A 17,058-nucleotide genomic window follows, 5' to 3' on the forward strand; every position below is an offset into this window, starting at 1 on the left:
GCAGCTACTTTGAAATAATACATCATCTCTTGGTCAGCAATACAAGAACAGTTGTGTTGATAACAAAACACCAGATTCAATGTAGGAGCTTGAAGGGAGCACCTGAAGGCACCATCAGTCAACGTCAACGTCAGTGTGTTTGCCCTCATTCCTGGCTCGCATGTGTCAAATTCCTTTCACACAACAAAAGAATAAAATGCATAAACATGTCGCTTTTTTAATTGACTTGTTAGTAGGTTGGTGGGCAGTTAATGACGCTAATGGTTGCATTTCAGAGCATTTTAAATCGACTATCGGAATGCATAATGCAATAGGTTCTTTAGTTGGATTTTTTTGAAGCATTAAACTTATGTTCAAACCCAGACGAATAAGTCATGAGTGGTTGTCTAACACTCGCCAAGCGTATAAGGGACACGGGTGATTAAATGACAGGGAGTGTGTGTGCTGTGCAGAGGCAAAGTGCGAGCTCAGGCTGGCACCCGTCGTGTGGCACGTACACAGTCTGCAGTAGTCCCTGGAGGAGGGGTTACTGGAGAGAAGCGAGTAATCTGATCAAGAAAGGTTGCATGAAACACACTTTAATAGCAACAAATGACACGGTCCGATCTGGGTGGGTGGAATACTGGAGATGACTGGTTTCTCGCTGTGGTTTTGATTGTAAACAAAAAGTTTTGGGCTGCAGGACGGACGTCTGTGTAACTCCCTGCTGAATAGACTTATCACTAGAATATGCATAGGCCTATGCATTTAGTGTATTTAACGATCAATCATTTATGACACTGAATGCTTCATAAAATAAAACATGCAATTAGTTAAGTTCCAGGACGGGATCTACATAAAAACAAACTCTTAGTTGTGGTCGTCTGTTGTTTAAAATATTTGTAATTGCTTTAAAACTGATTTATTAAAAACAAAACAAAAACATTTCATATGTGACTTTAACCTTCAGTGCATCTTAGGCCCTTTTTGGTACATTTTGGGTTTTCATTTTACAACTGCTGAGGCAGCCTCATATGAAGCCATTTACAGCGTTCATGCAAATGGCTTCATATTTGGTCAAGGCTAATGTTTTCTGACCAATTTCTGAATTTTAACCTCAATTCATATATGAACACTCTAATGCACTGTATATTCATTTTACTCACACTCTGCCTCCATATGGCCATTTTTGGCCCCATTAACTTCCATTCAAACAACACTTTTTGATCGTGCGGCCAATAGATGATAGTAACCAAATTAGTTTTTGTTTGTTTGGCTTCCTCGCACTAATGTCTTGAACATTTACATTTTTAGTGTTTTTTAAAAAAAATCATCGGTTTTCTCACATATAGGCCCTACCATTGGTTTTAATCACAGGCTGAGATTTAATTTTGCTCTCCTCTGCTAGCCACTGCAGGCCACATGATTAAATTTTTTCAGCTAAAATGCTCTCTCTGTCTTAGTCATGGCATAGTATAGTATATATGTGTGTTTCGACAAATAAGTGTGTGTGCGTGTCTGTGTGTGTATTCAAACATAGGGGTATCTTTGCTCTTCAGACCTAAAAAGATGACGGATGGATTTACATTGAGCTGTTTTGTGAATTTAGTGGAAACGAGGGAACTGTGATACATTTTGTATTGTTATTAGTTGTATAGGTCATAGGCAAGGACACAATTCATGAAACAACTGAAACAATCATAAAAAGATTACATTTCAAGTCATAAGAGCAGGATGAATGTGTTATATTACCATATTCACAAACTTATCTTCAATTAACCATGGGATCAAAACATGCTGCTTTCATGGATTTACATTGAGCTGTATTTCTCTGCTGTAATGTCTGTTATTAGATACACACACAGGCACACACACGCACACACACACACACACACACACACACACACACACACACACACACACACACACACACACACACACACACACATATTTGTTGAAATACACAAAAACACTATTCTATGCTATTATGAAGAACCAAGACATTTTATCTTAAATAATTTATTAATGTGGCCTGCAGTGGCCTAAGTAGCAGGGGAGTGCAAAATTACATTATAGCCTGTAACTATGGCACATATGTGTGAAAATAGCACTAACAACTAAAAAACACAAAAAATAAAAAATTTGTGAAGGAACCAAAAGAATAATAAAAAAAATCGGTTTCTCTCATCCATTGGCCGCAAGGTCAAAAAGTGTGGTTTTAATTAAAGTCTGTGTGCCGTACAATGGCCCTTAATGGGTGGCACATTTGAAATCTTAAACGGCATAAAAAATAGAAATGCATTCAATTCAATATTATTGTTAATTCTTGACATCTACTACTCTCTTATAATCCCACTCATAAAGAAAAAGTAGTGACTTGATGTAAAGCAACTGGAATTTAAAGGGTTAAAATCCCAAATAAAGATACATATGGTATGGTGAGTTGAAAAAGAAAGTTATGAAAAAAAATTGGTGGGAAAATACATTCATGTTATTTTTATATAGATATCAATTCTTAATGTACCGCAAATGGCCTTAGGAATTTAAAAATCTTAGACTGCAAAAATAAAAAATGCATTAAGATCAATATCATTGGTAATTATTGACATCATTGACATCATCACCAAGAGATTGGCTTAGCTTTTCATAAACATTTTGTAGCTGCTGGTCAACTCTTTCAGAATGGAGGATATACGCCTTCTACCACCAGTAGTAACGTACCGCCTGTCTCTCAAACTCCTATTTTCAGCCTTGATCTTCTTCCCACAAGTGTTGTTGTAGATGCGCTCCTCGCCATCAACCCCAAGAAGTACATGGGAGAGGACAATTTGGATCCGTTTTCAATCAAGCTTTAGACACATATAATATCTAAACAAATTACCCATATTTTTAATCTTTCCATCTCCTCTGGAATAGTTCCTAAAATTTGGAAAATAGCTCATGTAATTCCTTTACATAAAGGTGGTGACAAAAATAATCTTAATAACTACAGGCCAATTTCCAAACTCCCATGCCTGGCAAAAATTCTAGAATCACTTATTAATAATCAGTTAAAAACATTTCTAACTAGTGCTTCCATTTTGAGCCCATTCCAATCTGGTTTTAGGGCAGGCCATAGTACTGTCTCTGCTGTGACTTTGGTTGTAGACAACATTGTTGCAGCATTAGACAAGAAAAAGCACTGTGCAGCACTTTTTATTGATCTTTCAAAGGCCTTTGATACTGTTGACCACCATTTGCTTTTACAGAGGCTTTATGACATTGGCTTTGATCAGTCTGCATGTAGCTGGTTTAAGCCCCTATCTCACTGGGCTGCGACTGTTTGCGACAAGTTGGAGACTTCATTCGCAAACGAGTCTCTAAACTGTCTCCAAACGTTCGCGGAGGTCTCGATTTCCTCGCATGAGTCGCAGAGCCGCGCAGTCCTGTCGCATGAATTTTGAACATGTTCAAAAAAAGTGTGCGACAAATCTGTCTCAAAATAGTCTCAGAGTGGTCGCATGTGTCTCAAACGCGTCGCAAACCCTTCTCAATTTAGTTTCCGCGAGTCAGAAAGTGCAAGCAATGTGAGACAACTTTGCGAGGGGTTGGCGACATATGAAACTAAATTGCGACTGATTTGAGACAAAATTGAGACGGTCGTGAGACGTTCGCGAGACATAAATGCGACCTCCTGGCAAGTGTTGGGCAAGACATTCGCAAACGTGTCGTGAGGAACCAACTCAGTGAGACTGCAAGTGAAAATTGTCGCTAATTTGCACATTTTGTCGCAATTTTGTGTCTCCAACTTGTCGCACACTGTCGCAGCCCAGTGAGATAGGGGCTTTAGGGATTATCTCTCTGATAGACAGCAGTCAGTTAAACTGGGAAGATACCGATCTGAATTCTTAACTGTTACAAATGGTGTCCCACAGGGCTCAATTTTAGGTCCAGTTCTTTTCACAATTTATATAAATAACATTGTTTCATCGCTAAAAAACTGTCAAGCCCATCTATACGCTGACGACACAGTACTGTATTGCATTTCCGATTCGGTGCACCAATCTATTGAGAACCTACAAAGCTCTTTTAATACTCTGCAGGACTGTCTAGTAGACCTCAGGCTTGTTCTTAATACAGACAAAACCAAATATATGTGTTTCTCCAGAGCAATAACTACAAATTTGAATGATTTTAATGTTTTTACAAAGAATGGATTTTTAATTGAAAGAGTCACAGAGTACAAATATCTCGGCATCTGGTTAGATGATAAACTCACTTTTAATTTCCATATAAAAAATCTTGTTTGTCGACTACGACAAAAAATTGGCTATTTTTATAGGAACAAAACCACCTTCCCTTTATTTAGTAGGAAAAGGATTATTGAGGCAGTTTTTATGTCTGTCCTTGATTACGGTGATGTGGTTTACCGGCATGCATCTCATTCATGTCTTAAACTCCTAGACTCTGTTTTTCACTCTGCTTTAAGGTTCATCACAGGAGATGCTTATGACACACACCATTGCCTTTTATATGAAAAGGTTGGGTGGTACTCCCTTAAAGAGAGACGTGATGCACATTGGCATATTTTTATTTACAAAGCCTTGACCGGGAAGCTTCCTCGTTATTTAACAGAAATGTTACAAATTTCAGATGGGCTTTATCAGACCCGCTCCACTGACATGCTCATGCTTTATGTCCCACAAGCCCGGTCTGAGCTGGGAAAGACAGCTTTTAGCTTCAGTGCCCCCGACTCCTGGAACAACTTACAGCAACAAATTAAACTAAATACCTTCATATCCTTTAATCAATTTAAACAAACTATCTTAAATCTGCCAAACTCTACCTGTAACTGTTTTAATTAGGCTATATTGTACTTTCACCCATTTAATTTCATTTTAATTGCTGCCACTCTTCACCACTATGTAAATGTTTCAATTGTTTTTTTGTTTTTTGTTTTTTCTTCTCTTCACCTGTTGTTGTGTATTTGATGTATTTGCATTGAATATTGTGTATGCATTGTTGTTTTTCCTTGGAATTTGTGTGAACTCGACGTCATTGAAAATGAGGGTCACCCCTCAATTGGTCTCTCGAGGATAAATAAAAGTTAAATGAAATGAAAATCTATCCCACTCTTATAATCTCCCTAAAAAAAAATCCAATTTATACTAATTAATGGCAAATGGCCTTAGGAGGCAGAGTGTGATTTGTTTTAAGGATGCACCAAAGGTTAATTAGTTGGGGGAAATGCTGTAATCAAACAGTATAAAAAAATGCCTTCCCGCCATGTTACTACATCTCCCATGATGCCCTGCTTTTCATTTACTACTACGCGTCTAGGTTGCGCAGAAGCCCCACGATCTAGGAGGACCACGTGAATGCCTGTCATGAAAACACAAGTAAACACGGTTTCTTTTGCAAAGTAGAGTATGCAGACATTACACGGGCTGTTTATTATCGGTCAGAGATTGTAACTTTTACGAGAAAACCGAGCGGTTTTGCCTGGTTCCCTTGAAAGACCCTCTGAATGGAAAGGAACTATTCTGCCTCTTTACGTTTGTTCAGCCAGGTGGACTGGACTTCAGCGGCTAAAACGGTTAAAATATAAACTCTAACGGAGCCTAAAATAGTCACATTTATTAATTGAATAAATTGCAACGGCAAAGCTATGAGTAAGCGGGAAGGTAAGTCAACTAAGGATATTGTTTTCTATTTGTTGGTATTGTAGGTTATCACAAGCACGCGATAACAGAGCCATGTAAATACCATGTTAGCTAAACATTAAGTCTGAGTTGCTCAGACTAGAGAAACGATTTGGTGTATTGATATTTGAACTGTCAGACCAATATATTCTTATTAAAAAACTGTTTGTCCAAGTGTATTTTGTCAATACCAGAAGTGGTGGTCCACACCGAATTCCTTTCAAAGTATTGCTCACATTATTATTAATCAGCCCATTATTTTCTTGATTGATCCCAGAGGCCAAACTACACGTCTTCATATCTAATTTAGTTTGATCAGCAGTCTCAAACTGAAGTCGGTTTACTATCCATGTGCTTCTAAAAACTGTCCAAAACGTGGATCCGCTAAAACGTTTAGTCTAGTTCACACCTATGCTCTCCAGTGATGTAGCGTTACACTTCCATTAAGGTTGTGGACCGATTTGTAAACAGATTAAAAACAGCAGAAGCAAATATATCCTGATTTTTAGTCACTAAAATGGGTCAATGCACGTTCCCACAATGCAACCCAGAGTTTATACTCCCATGTCTTTTAAAATTCCATGTCCACTGTTTGTAAAATGTCCTCTAAATATTTCAAATCTTCAGCCTTGGTAAAATGAACACTGATGACATGACATCAAGGTAAATGACCAACTAATCTGCAAGTGCAAAATCGATGCTAGCACCTTTTTTTTTATTCAACAAGGCCCCTTTTAGAGGAATTAACAGCAACCTGCAGCATCACCAAACTGTTCCTGTCCTTTCCTCAGGTGAAGGATGTCCCCGGAGAAATGCTGATGCAGGGCAGGATATGAGCGATGACTCGTCCTCACCTGTCATTGCTGCATTCAAAGGTAACTGCTGCCTCCTCACCATTATTTAATGCAGTTTTCAGTGTCTGTGCTCAAACAAACCCTTTTTCCCGCCTGCCTTTTAAGTTTTCCAGCAGGAGCTCGACACTAAACACGACAAACATGAGCGTCTTGTGAAGATCAGCCGAGATGTCACCATTGAGAGCAAGAGGACCATTTTCCTTTTACACAGAGTGACCAGGTATGTGCTGCCGGCTGTAGGAAGACCACGTTAACGGAAACACTTTAGTCTGGAAAGGATGATAGATTTATTCAATATATTTAGATTTAATATTACAAAATTGCTTAATTTGATGATTTGCACGTTATCACATTTAGTTTGAATTGATCTGTTCACCTGAAGATGTCAGCAAATCAAAGTATTTCTGCTTTGGATTTCCAGCTTTTGCTGTGTATGTTAGTAGCTACAAACTGTCCAGAATAACACAATGTAACTGCTGTCTCATAGGGGATTTAACAGTGTTTTTCACCTCGCATTACTTACTTTTTTTCTGTGTGTGTTCCTCTCTGAATATGAAGTGTACCAGATGCAGAGGTCATTCTGAATGAAGCAGAGGTGAAACTGGACGGCGTCAGGCAGAAAATCGGTCAAATCGCTGAAGAGCTCAGAGGGGAGGACCTCCATCAGTTCCACAGAGCTTTCACGCCAGGTGAGTTTCTGTAGACCTCTTTTGTTATGGAAAGCAAAAAAAGACACGTTAATAATCTGAATTTGGTTGTTTCATCATTTTGTCATATTGCAGTATTGTCGTTTTGCATGAGAGAGCGATTTTCAAAAAAAAAATAGTTCTGCAAAGACATTATTCTATTAATATAGAAATTACAGAAAAACAATTTGTCCATTTTCTTTGGCTCATTTAATTAAGCAAAGCAAGAGGAATTTAAATATATATATACAGTATATTAGTTATTGGAGAGCCTGTAGAAAATAAAGAGGAAGGTGAACATTTTACATTTATATCTTTCTATTCACCGCACTGCTGTGCGTCAATACAGACTCTTAAACTTGGCATTTGATTGAATTTTAGCAACTACACCACGTATGTAGTTAATAAAAAAAACATGTAAGAAACTATTAAATGCTTTAAACTGATATTTGTTTTTTCTCACAACCACTTAGATAGTCTGCATTTTTTCCCTACAGAGAACCAAACAATTCGCAACAGTTCAACCCAACTGTCAACTGAAATGGCTGAGACAGACATGCATACAGTGAACATGTAGCCACAAAGCTGCCTACAAATACTGTATATCCTACATTCTATATGTGCCTTTCAATATTGTAACGTAATTCCTCTTTATATTCCCCTTCAATGTAGTCTGTAAAGAGTTCTCATTGTCCTGCATAACAATCTCTCCAAGTAGCACATATATTCATTACATCACCCATTTAATCACATGCTGATTAACCCCGGTCTCTCATTCTGATTGACATGTTCTCAGACAAGGTCTCCTTTCCCACTTAAATTATTCATTCATGCAAAGATGGTTCCATGGAGTCATCATCATCTTTAATCTCCCCACCATTATACTAGTCGGGGTCAAATCGGAAAGTGGACACTCACTTGTGCATCTATCGAAATGAATCTCTTTTAATATAATAATAATAAAGTTCTGAATTAAAGTAACAAGCTCCAGCGATGGACACGAGTTAAACCCCTTAACTACACTGGGACTCCTCCTTGTTTGTGCTGGAGTTTTTTTTGCAAAGTCACAGATAGTGTGAGAGCGTGACCTTGATGCAGGCCTGGATATGATAAGACACACCCTCTGATAAAGCGTGTTTCCCGCTAGCATCAGTATCAGCTTTTGTCAGCGTAGCCAAAATGTCTGCAGAGTTTGGAGGGAAAAACATTACTGGGAGTGAGGGGTGAGCCGTTATCTGGCAGCTGGGGAAGTCATTTTTAGATTGTGGTCACTCAGGAATCACCGCTGCATCCTCCGCGACGTGACCAGTGGCAGTTCCCACCAATTGGACGCTTGATTTTTTTCTTCTCCTCGTCGTTTTTCTTTTCAACTTCATTCGATTAGGACTGGGCTCAGTGCACGAGCTCTCCAGATTTATCTTGGCTGGACGATGGAGTCTCCAAGCATGTGTAATGGGTCTGCTTTCGCCTTTTGATATATTTATATATATAAGGAGCATTAAAGATACTGTGGGCTGAATCTGAACGTAATTGCAGATGATAACAGGGCTGCACGCCCCTTTTGATAAGGGTCCGTTTCCCAGAGTTCATTGCAACTTGGTGAACCACTGTATGGTCAAACACCAAGCTAGTTCTAATCTGTAAACCACATCGTATTTGTTGTTGATTGTTAAATTAGCTGAAAACCATTAAAACTGCTCAACTTTTCCAGCTGCAGCAAGTAGAATCTCTCTGATTTACCTTCTCTTTTCCTTGAGTCATTGTTTTGAGATCATCTACAGCCATTTTATATTTCAAAAAGGTAACCACTACTTCACAGTAAATAATACAAACAGCTCCTGGCAGTATACTCAGGAACTGAGCACCGCCTGCCTGTGTGCCTGTAACCTTTTCATGCCATATCCTGTCTGCCTTTGGATTGCGTTGCATTCTCTCTAAGGCCAGTGTCACAGTTGTGCGGCCACTGGTAAATGTTTAGACTTCTGTAGTGTTGTTTTGTTGATGGAGGTAATAAAAGATCCACTGAATAAAGGCTGGGTGCTGGGCCTAAGATATATAATGACTACTGGAGATGAGGACCATAATCGGTATAGGGTTTGTTAAGTAGGTTTTCACAGACAAGGAATTTGCTTTGGTTTTTGTTCATTGCAAAACAACGCATTGCACAGTTCAAATAGTAAAACAAAGAAAAAATTAAATAAAAAGTGGTGCAAAACTCAAGAGACACATTGGGTCAGATGAGGTTCTCATAAGATTAAATAAGATTAGAAGTTCATTTAAAGCCCTTGAAAATATATGTATTCAAATAATTTATTATAATTTAAAATCCTCATAAATAATAAATAGCAAAAGTTCAAATTGTTGAAAAAAACTTCCCTGCTGTATTGTTGATTAAAAAGTAAAATACTGCAACATCCTGATTACTTCTTAACAGCATTACATCTGAAAATAAAGCCAAATAAATCATGCATATTAGACCTTTTTATTTACACAAAACAGTAAGTTATAGACAGATCATCTAAAGTCAAGCCGTTAGCGTTCACACACATCTGTACACTACAACTTAGATTACTTAATCCACCAATGCATAATTTACTGAAACTGAGTCAGTTTGCACATGATACATTTTTGGCAGCAGATAATGTACCAATAGGACCAATAAGTGAAAGTTTTTTTTTCCCATCATTAAGCTGCTTTACTGCTCGTGCACGTACACAGAACCAAATATTAAACACATTCAGTACCTCTCTCTGCTCTCAAAGCGTTGTTATCTCAATGAACACACTTCTGTCTCGCTCTGAGCTAAGAATAGCGCAGGGATGCTGCAAACGGCTCGTAAGAATGTAAACAAACATCTACATATCTTCTATTCTAACTTTGGCAGGAAATGTGTTCATTTAAGACTATGTGGCTCAGAGTAAGTGGGTTATTTTGAGCCTTTAAAAAAATTCATAATGAGTAAGCCGTTGAGGCTAAAGGTAGATAATATGTATGGGTTGGGAAAAGCACAAATAGTGGGGGACGTCCTCGAAGCACATTTAGAAAGCGGTGATATATTTCAGTTGCCAGAGTGGAACTGCTCAGCATGCCGCCTTTGGCACATGGGAAATGGCTATGCTTCTGGTGCAATTTGGCTTAAAAAAAACCCTATTAAGAGAAGTGAAAGTAATGCAGATCTTAGTGAAAGATGAACCGTTTTTTCTCCCCCGTCTCTCTGGAACACACCAGGCTCAGCTGTGCGGAGATAGGAGGCCCTTTGAAGTTCAATTGCCGCTCCAAAAGTAAACTTCAGACACAAAGTCTTCCGTCCTGTGATTATTTGATTGTTGTTTACACGGGGCCTGAAAACAAATGAGGGGTCATCTCGGACCGCCACAAAAAACGGCCACTGTTGTTCAATCAAAAGACAGCGGCAGGAAACAGGTTTTATTTGGGTCATTATCTCCATCTGTGATCTATACTGTGTGCAGATACCATGCAGTGTTTATGTACACTCTACATGCTACATTATTTTGATACAGAGACTTACTTTTTTTTATTTTCTTTTTATTAGTGGTTGTGATTTTTTTTTCAAGGTACATGACATATGCAAGTACATGTAGAAAATAAAGGCACTTACCATCATCCCCTAAGCCCACTGAAATTGAACAGCTGCAGCCTTGAAATATTTGGCTGTGCTTCCCGGTGTCTTGTGGTGATCCATTTTAATGTCATGTGTTGTGCATTAGGGATCCAGGAGTATGTGGAGGCCGCGTCTTTCCTGCACTACATCCGCCACCGCCGGCTCATCAGCCTGGAGGAGATCAACGCCAGACTGGTGTTCATGAGACCGGAGAAGGTACATTTAAAAAAACGGTTACAAATGTTGCTTTAAAAAGAAATTAATAATCTCAAATGTAGCTGCATTAAAGGAATTGTTTGACATTTTGGGAAATACACTTATTGGTTTGATCGATGCCATTCTCATGTCTGTACGCTAAATATGAATTAAGCTTAGGTTAACATCGAGTCTGGCCGTTAAAACATTCAAATCCATTGCTTCATATTTATGAGACTCGAATAAGGGAGGCAAACTGTCTGGAAGAAAAAGATTGAAAATATTGTCCAAACCGTCAAACTTTTTCTTATATAAGAATATTATAGTGTTGTGTTTAATTTGACAGTATTTCACATTTCCTTTCAAAGCAAAAGCAACATTGTTTTGCTACACTGAGGTGCAGTTATGCATTATGTGTCATTATGTCATTTTAACCACTCAGACTGTTATTTTCCAAGATGATGGCTGCCTGCTGCTGATGCCGAAAAAATTGCTCAATATGTTGTTGTAAAAGCATCATGCTGCTTGAGAAAAAAATGGAGCTTTCTGATTTGTAATGGGTTTTCTTCTGTTAGCACAGCAGCTGCACAATGTAACAATCACATCCTCTAATGAGTGTTGCCACTATCAGTCTTTTTTGTGAATCCTGCTGGGATAAAAAAAACAAAAAAACATTGTATTTGGTTAATGTTTATATTCAGTTTTCACCCTGTATGCTTCTCACAGGGCTCAGCTGAAGCCGTGGTGCCTGCTGCTGGAGCCCAGGTCCTGACCTTCCAGGTGACGCCCTCTGACTACCTGCTGGGCGTGGCCGACCTGACGGGGGAGCTGATGCGGATGTGCATCAGCAGCGTGGGCAACGGGGACATCGACACACCCTTCCAGCTCAGCCAGTTCCTGCGGCAGATCCACGACGGCTTCTCCTACATCGGCAACACGGGCCCCTACGAGGTGTCCAAGAAGCTGCACGTGCTCAGACAGAGCCTGGGCAAAGTGGAGGACGCCTGCTACGCCCTGCGCGTCCGCGGCTCCGAAATCCCCAAACACATGTTGGCAGACGTCTTCTCCAGTAGAAGCGCCGCGCTCATCGACCCCGACGAAGGAGTAGTCTAAAAAAAAAAGTCCTGTTCAGCCTGCAACAATATTATGTTCTCCGTTTGCCTGCTTTGGTTCTTTTTTGCTCCAGTTTCACAATTTTTGTATGTATTTTTAATGGGATTTCCAGAGATGTGTTTTCGTGACATGCTTGTTAATTTAGTTGTTATCATTGTAATACAAACATTGTTACAATAGACAATGGATTTATTTTCCTTGATAAAGATCTGATGACTTCAGTTGTTTTGCATGAATAAAAGTTGTGTGCCAAAAATCTGCCATGCTCGCCCAGTCCTTACGCTGCTTTGATAATGTGTGTGTTTATTTTATTTTCCTCTCTCCGCCCTCCTCTCTCTCTCTATCACGCACAGATAATCTAAGGTAGAAGCATTGGCTGCCTGCACTCATTGCATACTGTGTGAAGGAGAAACGTGACCTTTGTACATTGTACATGCCTACTGTATTCTCTGGCAAGGCCCGCTGGCACACACAGACACACCCACAACCCCTCGCCTCCTCACTCTACCATCTTTAAACAATGCTCACCTTGACCTTGATCCAAAAATAAGGCTGATAAATATTCCGGCAGAGAAGTGATATCCTCCTTCCTTGTCACTTGATAGTGTCAGTTGTCACCGTGCAAAAACTTGCAGTGCACATAGTGCAGCCACTGAGTAGAAATGACTCATGCTGTATAATCAGTAACAGCAGCTCTTATTCATGTTTATGAAATTCTGATTATTCAAACCACAACTAAACTGCTTCTTTGTAGGTCTTCCAGTTCTTAGCAGTATTTTCAAAGTTCTAAACCGAATAATTTGTTATTTAATGAAATGATCATTGAATTAATTCATAATTAAAAAATAATGTGTTGTAGTGCTATACAAAAGAAATGTGAAAATTACCCAAACCAATCACAACAGTAAAATCCTGCTTTAACTTTCAAAAATTAACAACAATAATCTAATGATATCAGTCAATGAATCATCAATAAATAATGAGAGATTAAACAGTTGTAATTACAGGGTAATCGAGTACTTTTGAGTTCTCTACATACTTTAAGTGCATTTTGCGGATTATACTTGAACACTTTTACTTGGGTAACATTTTCAATGCAGAACTTCCGCAAGAGTACTTAAACATTGTGTGGAATTAGTACTTTCACTTTGGTAAATGATCTGAATACTTCCTCTTACATACAGTTTCTGTTCTGTTGTGCTTCACATCCTGCTATTGCTCATCTGGAGCTTAAATGTTTTTCTAAGTACAAAAAATACAATACATTTAGTGTTGAGTTGGTTTTATCCGGAAATAAGCTCATTTTAAATTTAATTTCCCTTTGATGTGCTTTTTCCAGGCTGGGAGAGAAGAGGTTTGAATGCAATTTAAGCCTGCCACCTGGTGGCCAACATCGGTATTACACGTGAACAACCAGAATCCTGTCCTATGTGCAATTACATGTGAGAATGGTTTACCCAGAAAGTAAAAAATAAAAACGTTTGGTAGAAATAAGATCTACTGTTATAAAACACAGTACTGCAAACTAGGGTTATACACTTTGTCTTTTTGCATATGTTTAATTGTATTTGGTTATTACAGCTTATTAATGGGTTGTTGAGATGTACTCGGGGAGTGTAGGAAACAATCAACAATTATTTAACATCATAATGTTATATTCTGTAATTTATATTTGTAATTTTAAGGTAAATATTATCCAGACCTCAAATGTTAAATCTGTGTGAAGCAGCCTGACATCTACTGGTGGAAACAGTGTCCACACAAATTAACACAGCAGACCACTCAGTTCCATCAAGTGTCCCAGACAGCCTGGACCCTGACACTTGCTCACCTAAATGGAATGCAGCCATATCAAATGTGTTCAAATATGCATGTGATTTTGCCTACAAATTTTTGCTACAGTATTTCACTACACATTTTTAATTACCCATTTTCTTTTTGTTTGAGAAAATGTTACTATGTATGCATGTATAAAAGAGTTGGCAATACATTTAAGAACTTCCAATTGTTAAAGCTCCCATATTATACACTTTTCGGTACTATTATACACCATATTATATGGTCTTAGTGGTCCCTAATACGTTTTTCTTTAATTGTTTGCTGAAAAAAACTTTCAGATAATTTATTGTACTATGCTGATGTTCAGCTAATCTCAAAATGGCCTATTTAAAAAAAAGAGCTGCAGCTCCCCTCGTAAATAGACAATCTTTGAGCTCCCCCCGGCCCCTGTCCGGAAGCGAAGCCAGATACGCCTCGCCCTCTGTCTGTCAGGGCCGTGGACCAATAAGAAATAGGGGTGTGGGCTGCATAGTGGAAGCTTCTGGCTTTCCAGTTTGTGAGGTCAGAAAAGGGGAGAATTCTGACTGGAGTATATTGGGTGGGGGAGGGGTGGGGGTTTCAGAAAGGGGGAGAGTGAGAAAAGGAGAGTGTTATTTTTTAAAATATTTTGGCAGTCTCTAGGCACACCGTGGACCCATGGATATGTTAGAACACATTTAAAAAGTGCATTTAGCATAATATGTGACCTTTAACACTGGACCAGTGATCTCACTCTACAGTTAGGCCTACATGCGTCGTAGCAATAGATTTAATCCCTTCCCCACAGCTCTCTCTCTCTCCCCCTCCATAGTGAAGCCCTGCTAACTAAGGAAAAGACTGCACTCTGTGTGGTGCTGTCTGCCCATCAGCCAGCCTAGCTGAATGAAAGAACCATTCTGGACATGAGGGGAAGGAGGATGAAAAGACTCTGCTCTAATCGAGGTCTCTTGTCATTCATTCCCTCGTTCCATGAACAAAGGGACACTTTTAGATTTACATCGGGGTGGGTTCGGGGGTGTCTAAAAATATGCAACAAAAAAACCCAACAACATGCATTTTTGCACATTTTTGCAGTTTCAGGGGAGGGGGTTTGATCACATTTACAGAGCCTGCAGTTAGTTCACAAAACATATTTTCTCTACATGTAATATGTTTGTTTACACAACTATGGACCCTGCTGCTGTAAACAACAACAACAACAACAACAACAACAACAACAACAACAACAACAACAGTAGCTTTCTAACTCTTTTTGCAACACCTAATAACATAAATGTCTTAGTCTTTCTGGATGTTTTTCTTGTGTGAAGTGTTTATTTAATTGAAAAGTGAAAGCTTTATTTGTTGCTTTTCCCCCCAAAGAAAATGTTATACAAAATAAATAAATAACGACAATCATTATAATAATAGCCTTCTTGCCATGACTGCATGTCACGTGTTCTGATATAAACACATACAAACAAATAGCGGTGTTTATCCCGCTGATGTGTCCGCTGGTGCATGCACAACAGGCTGCCTGCTGTGGTTGTGGGTTGTGAGGCGGTCTGAAAAACGAGTGTGGAGTCAAATTCCTGAACACGTAGGAGATCCTCGCGTATAGCTCCAGCCCTCCGACACGACGCACGCACGCACGACGCACGGGCGCAGCGAATAACGGACTACTGATCAACTGACCGATGACACACAGATTTATCCCGGCTATTATTTCTCATTACCGATCTACATCGGATGTTTTTCCCTATAATTCTTCTCTCTCAAAAGGAAACGTGAAACGAAGATCATCCTTTCTTTCCCAAACCGTGTGTTTTCATGCAACTGGACCCACTTGTTTGCCGCAGAGGAGATACGTGGAATAATCTGGATTAGTAGCATCTGTAAACCTACTTTTGCCGCGAAATGTTTATAGCCTATTGGGAAAAAGGAGCGTGTAATGGTTAGGAAGCCGGTTTCACACGTTAGTTCAAAGTGAGGGGTGGGGGGGAAAAACAACAGCCTGGGTTCACTTTTCCACAACGGAAATGAGATCAGCTCCACTGCCTGGCTTGCTCCTACTTCTTCTGCTTAAAAACATGGTCGATGTAACTCCATAGTATAGAACAGGGGTCGGATTTACTGGACACTTTGAGAGGATTGATGGGAAGATGTTTGCTGGACTGATGGGGCTGGAATGTCACAGCAAGTCTCTGCTTCACCACCGCGAAGTCAAGGAAGGTAAGGAGGAATATTTGTCCCCCCCTTTTCTTTAAAATGTCTTCTTCTGTTTGTCCCATTTACCAAGCAGCACTCACTTGATCACGAAGCTTCACAATACATTACGGTAATATTCAAAAATAATAATAAGGGAAGAAAATAAGTTACTGATGAATAGAATACACTGTTAAGTAGAGGGTCATTAGGCTACATGAGAGTGTGCAGTGGTGGGTCCTATACATAGAAAAAACACTAGAATAAACAGTGTACATCCAACTCCTCCTAAACAAGAGCTGCAGGTTGACATGCTGTTGGTCACTGTTATGATAAGGTGTCACTAAATGATCAGTGTGTGACTGAAGGAAGAGGAGGATCTGTGTGTTTCAGGTCACAGAGGTCAAAGGATCCCCACCAAATGACTCACAACTTGTGGAATTTTCTTCTTCTGAATATGTAGAATTGAATAGTCTATGGTGGACACATATGAAGGCACTACCTTGTGTACAATCTTTCATGCATAAGTTTAATTGCATATTTCTTTTTTGTGACCCCTATATTACCTGTATTTATTGAAATATGTGCAAACTTAAACTCCATACAATCATGTTACTACTACTAATACAATTATATAGTTTCAAATCTTCCAAAAGTAAGGGAAATGATTCTTATCAAACAGGTTAAAAGTCATTGTCATTGTCATGCAACAAGTAGCTACACAAGCTGTAATGAGTATTGTAATGTATTATCTAGCGCCTTTTAACAGCATACTGAATTTCTGACAGTTCAGTATCTGATAGGAATTAACTACCTGAAACTTATTTTAACTGTATTAGTTTTTATATTAGTTTAGCTCCTCACTCTTATACACATTGTTGGCAAGTTAATCCACTTATTAAATTATCGAAATTCACGTACACATC

General features: G+C 39.0%; 2 protein-coding genes across 2 annotated transcripts in view; both read left to right on the forward strand.

Moving 5' to 3' along the window:
- Window positions 1–5,335: 5,335 nt before the first annotated feature.
- Window positions 5,336–12,377, forward strand: tsnax (translin-associated factor X). Its single transcript, XM_080036248.1, has 6 exons — window positions 5,336–5,642; window positions 6,452–6,535; window positions 6,620–6,734; window positions 7,073–7,203; window positions 10,929–11,038; window positions 11,744–12,377. The coding sequence occupies exons 1-6, from the start codon at window positions 5,627–5,629 to the stop codon at window positions 12,128–12,130; spliced, it is 843 nt and encodes a 280-aa protein (XP_079892374.1). The 5' UTR covers window positions 5,336–5,626; the 3' UTR covers window positions 12,131–12,377.
- A 3,261-nt stretch (window positions 12,378–15,638) lies between these two features.
- disc1 (DISC1 scaffold protein) overlaps window positions 15,639–17,058 on the forward strand; it is a 42,985-nt gene continuing 41,565 nt past the window's right edge. Inside the window, exon 1 of the mRNA XM_080036280.1 lies at window positions 15,639–16,159. Coding sequence (XP_079892406.1) covers window positions 16,090–16,159 — 70 coding nt within the window. The 5' untranslated portion in view covers window positions 15,639–16,089. The remainder of the gene's footprint in view (window positions 16,160–17,058) is intronic.

Source organism: Ammodytes marinus (genome assembly GCF_949987685.1).
Source record: "Ammodytes marinus genome assembly, chromosome: 11".
Classification (NCBI taxonomy): Eukaryota; Metazoa; Chordata; class Actinopteri; order Uranoscopiformes; family Ammodytidae; genus Ammodytes; species Ammodytes marinus.

Bases quoted from the DNA above. Each gene is read 5' to 3' on its own strand.
- tsnax (XM_080036248.1), top strand. The intron at 6,536-6,619 runs GTAACTGCTGCC...CTGCCTTTTAAG, and splicing joins TGTCATTGCTGCATTCAAAG to TTTTCCAGCAGGAGCTCGAC. The intron at 7,204-10,928 runs GTGAGTTTCTGT...GTTGTGCATTAG, and splicing joins CCACAGAGCTTTCACGCCAG to GGATCCAGGAGTATGTGGAG.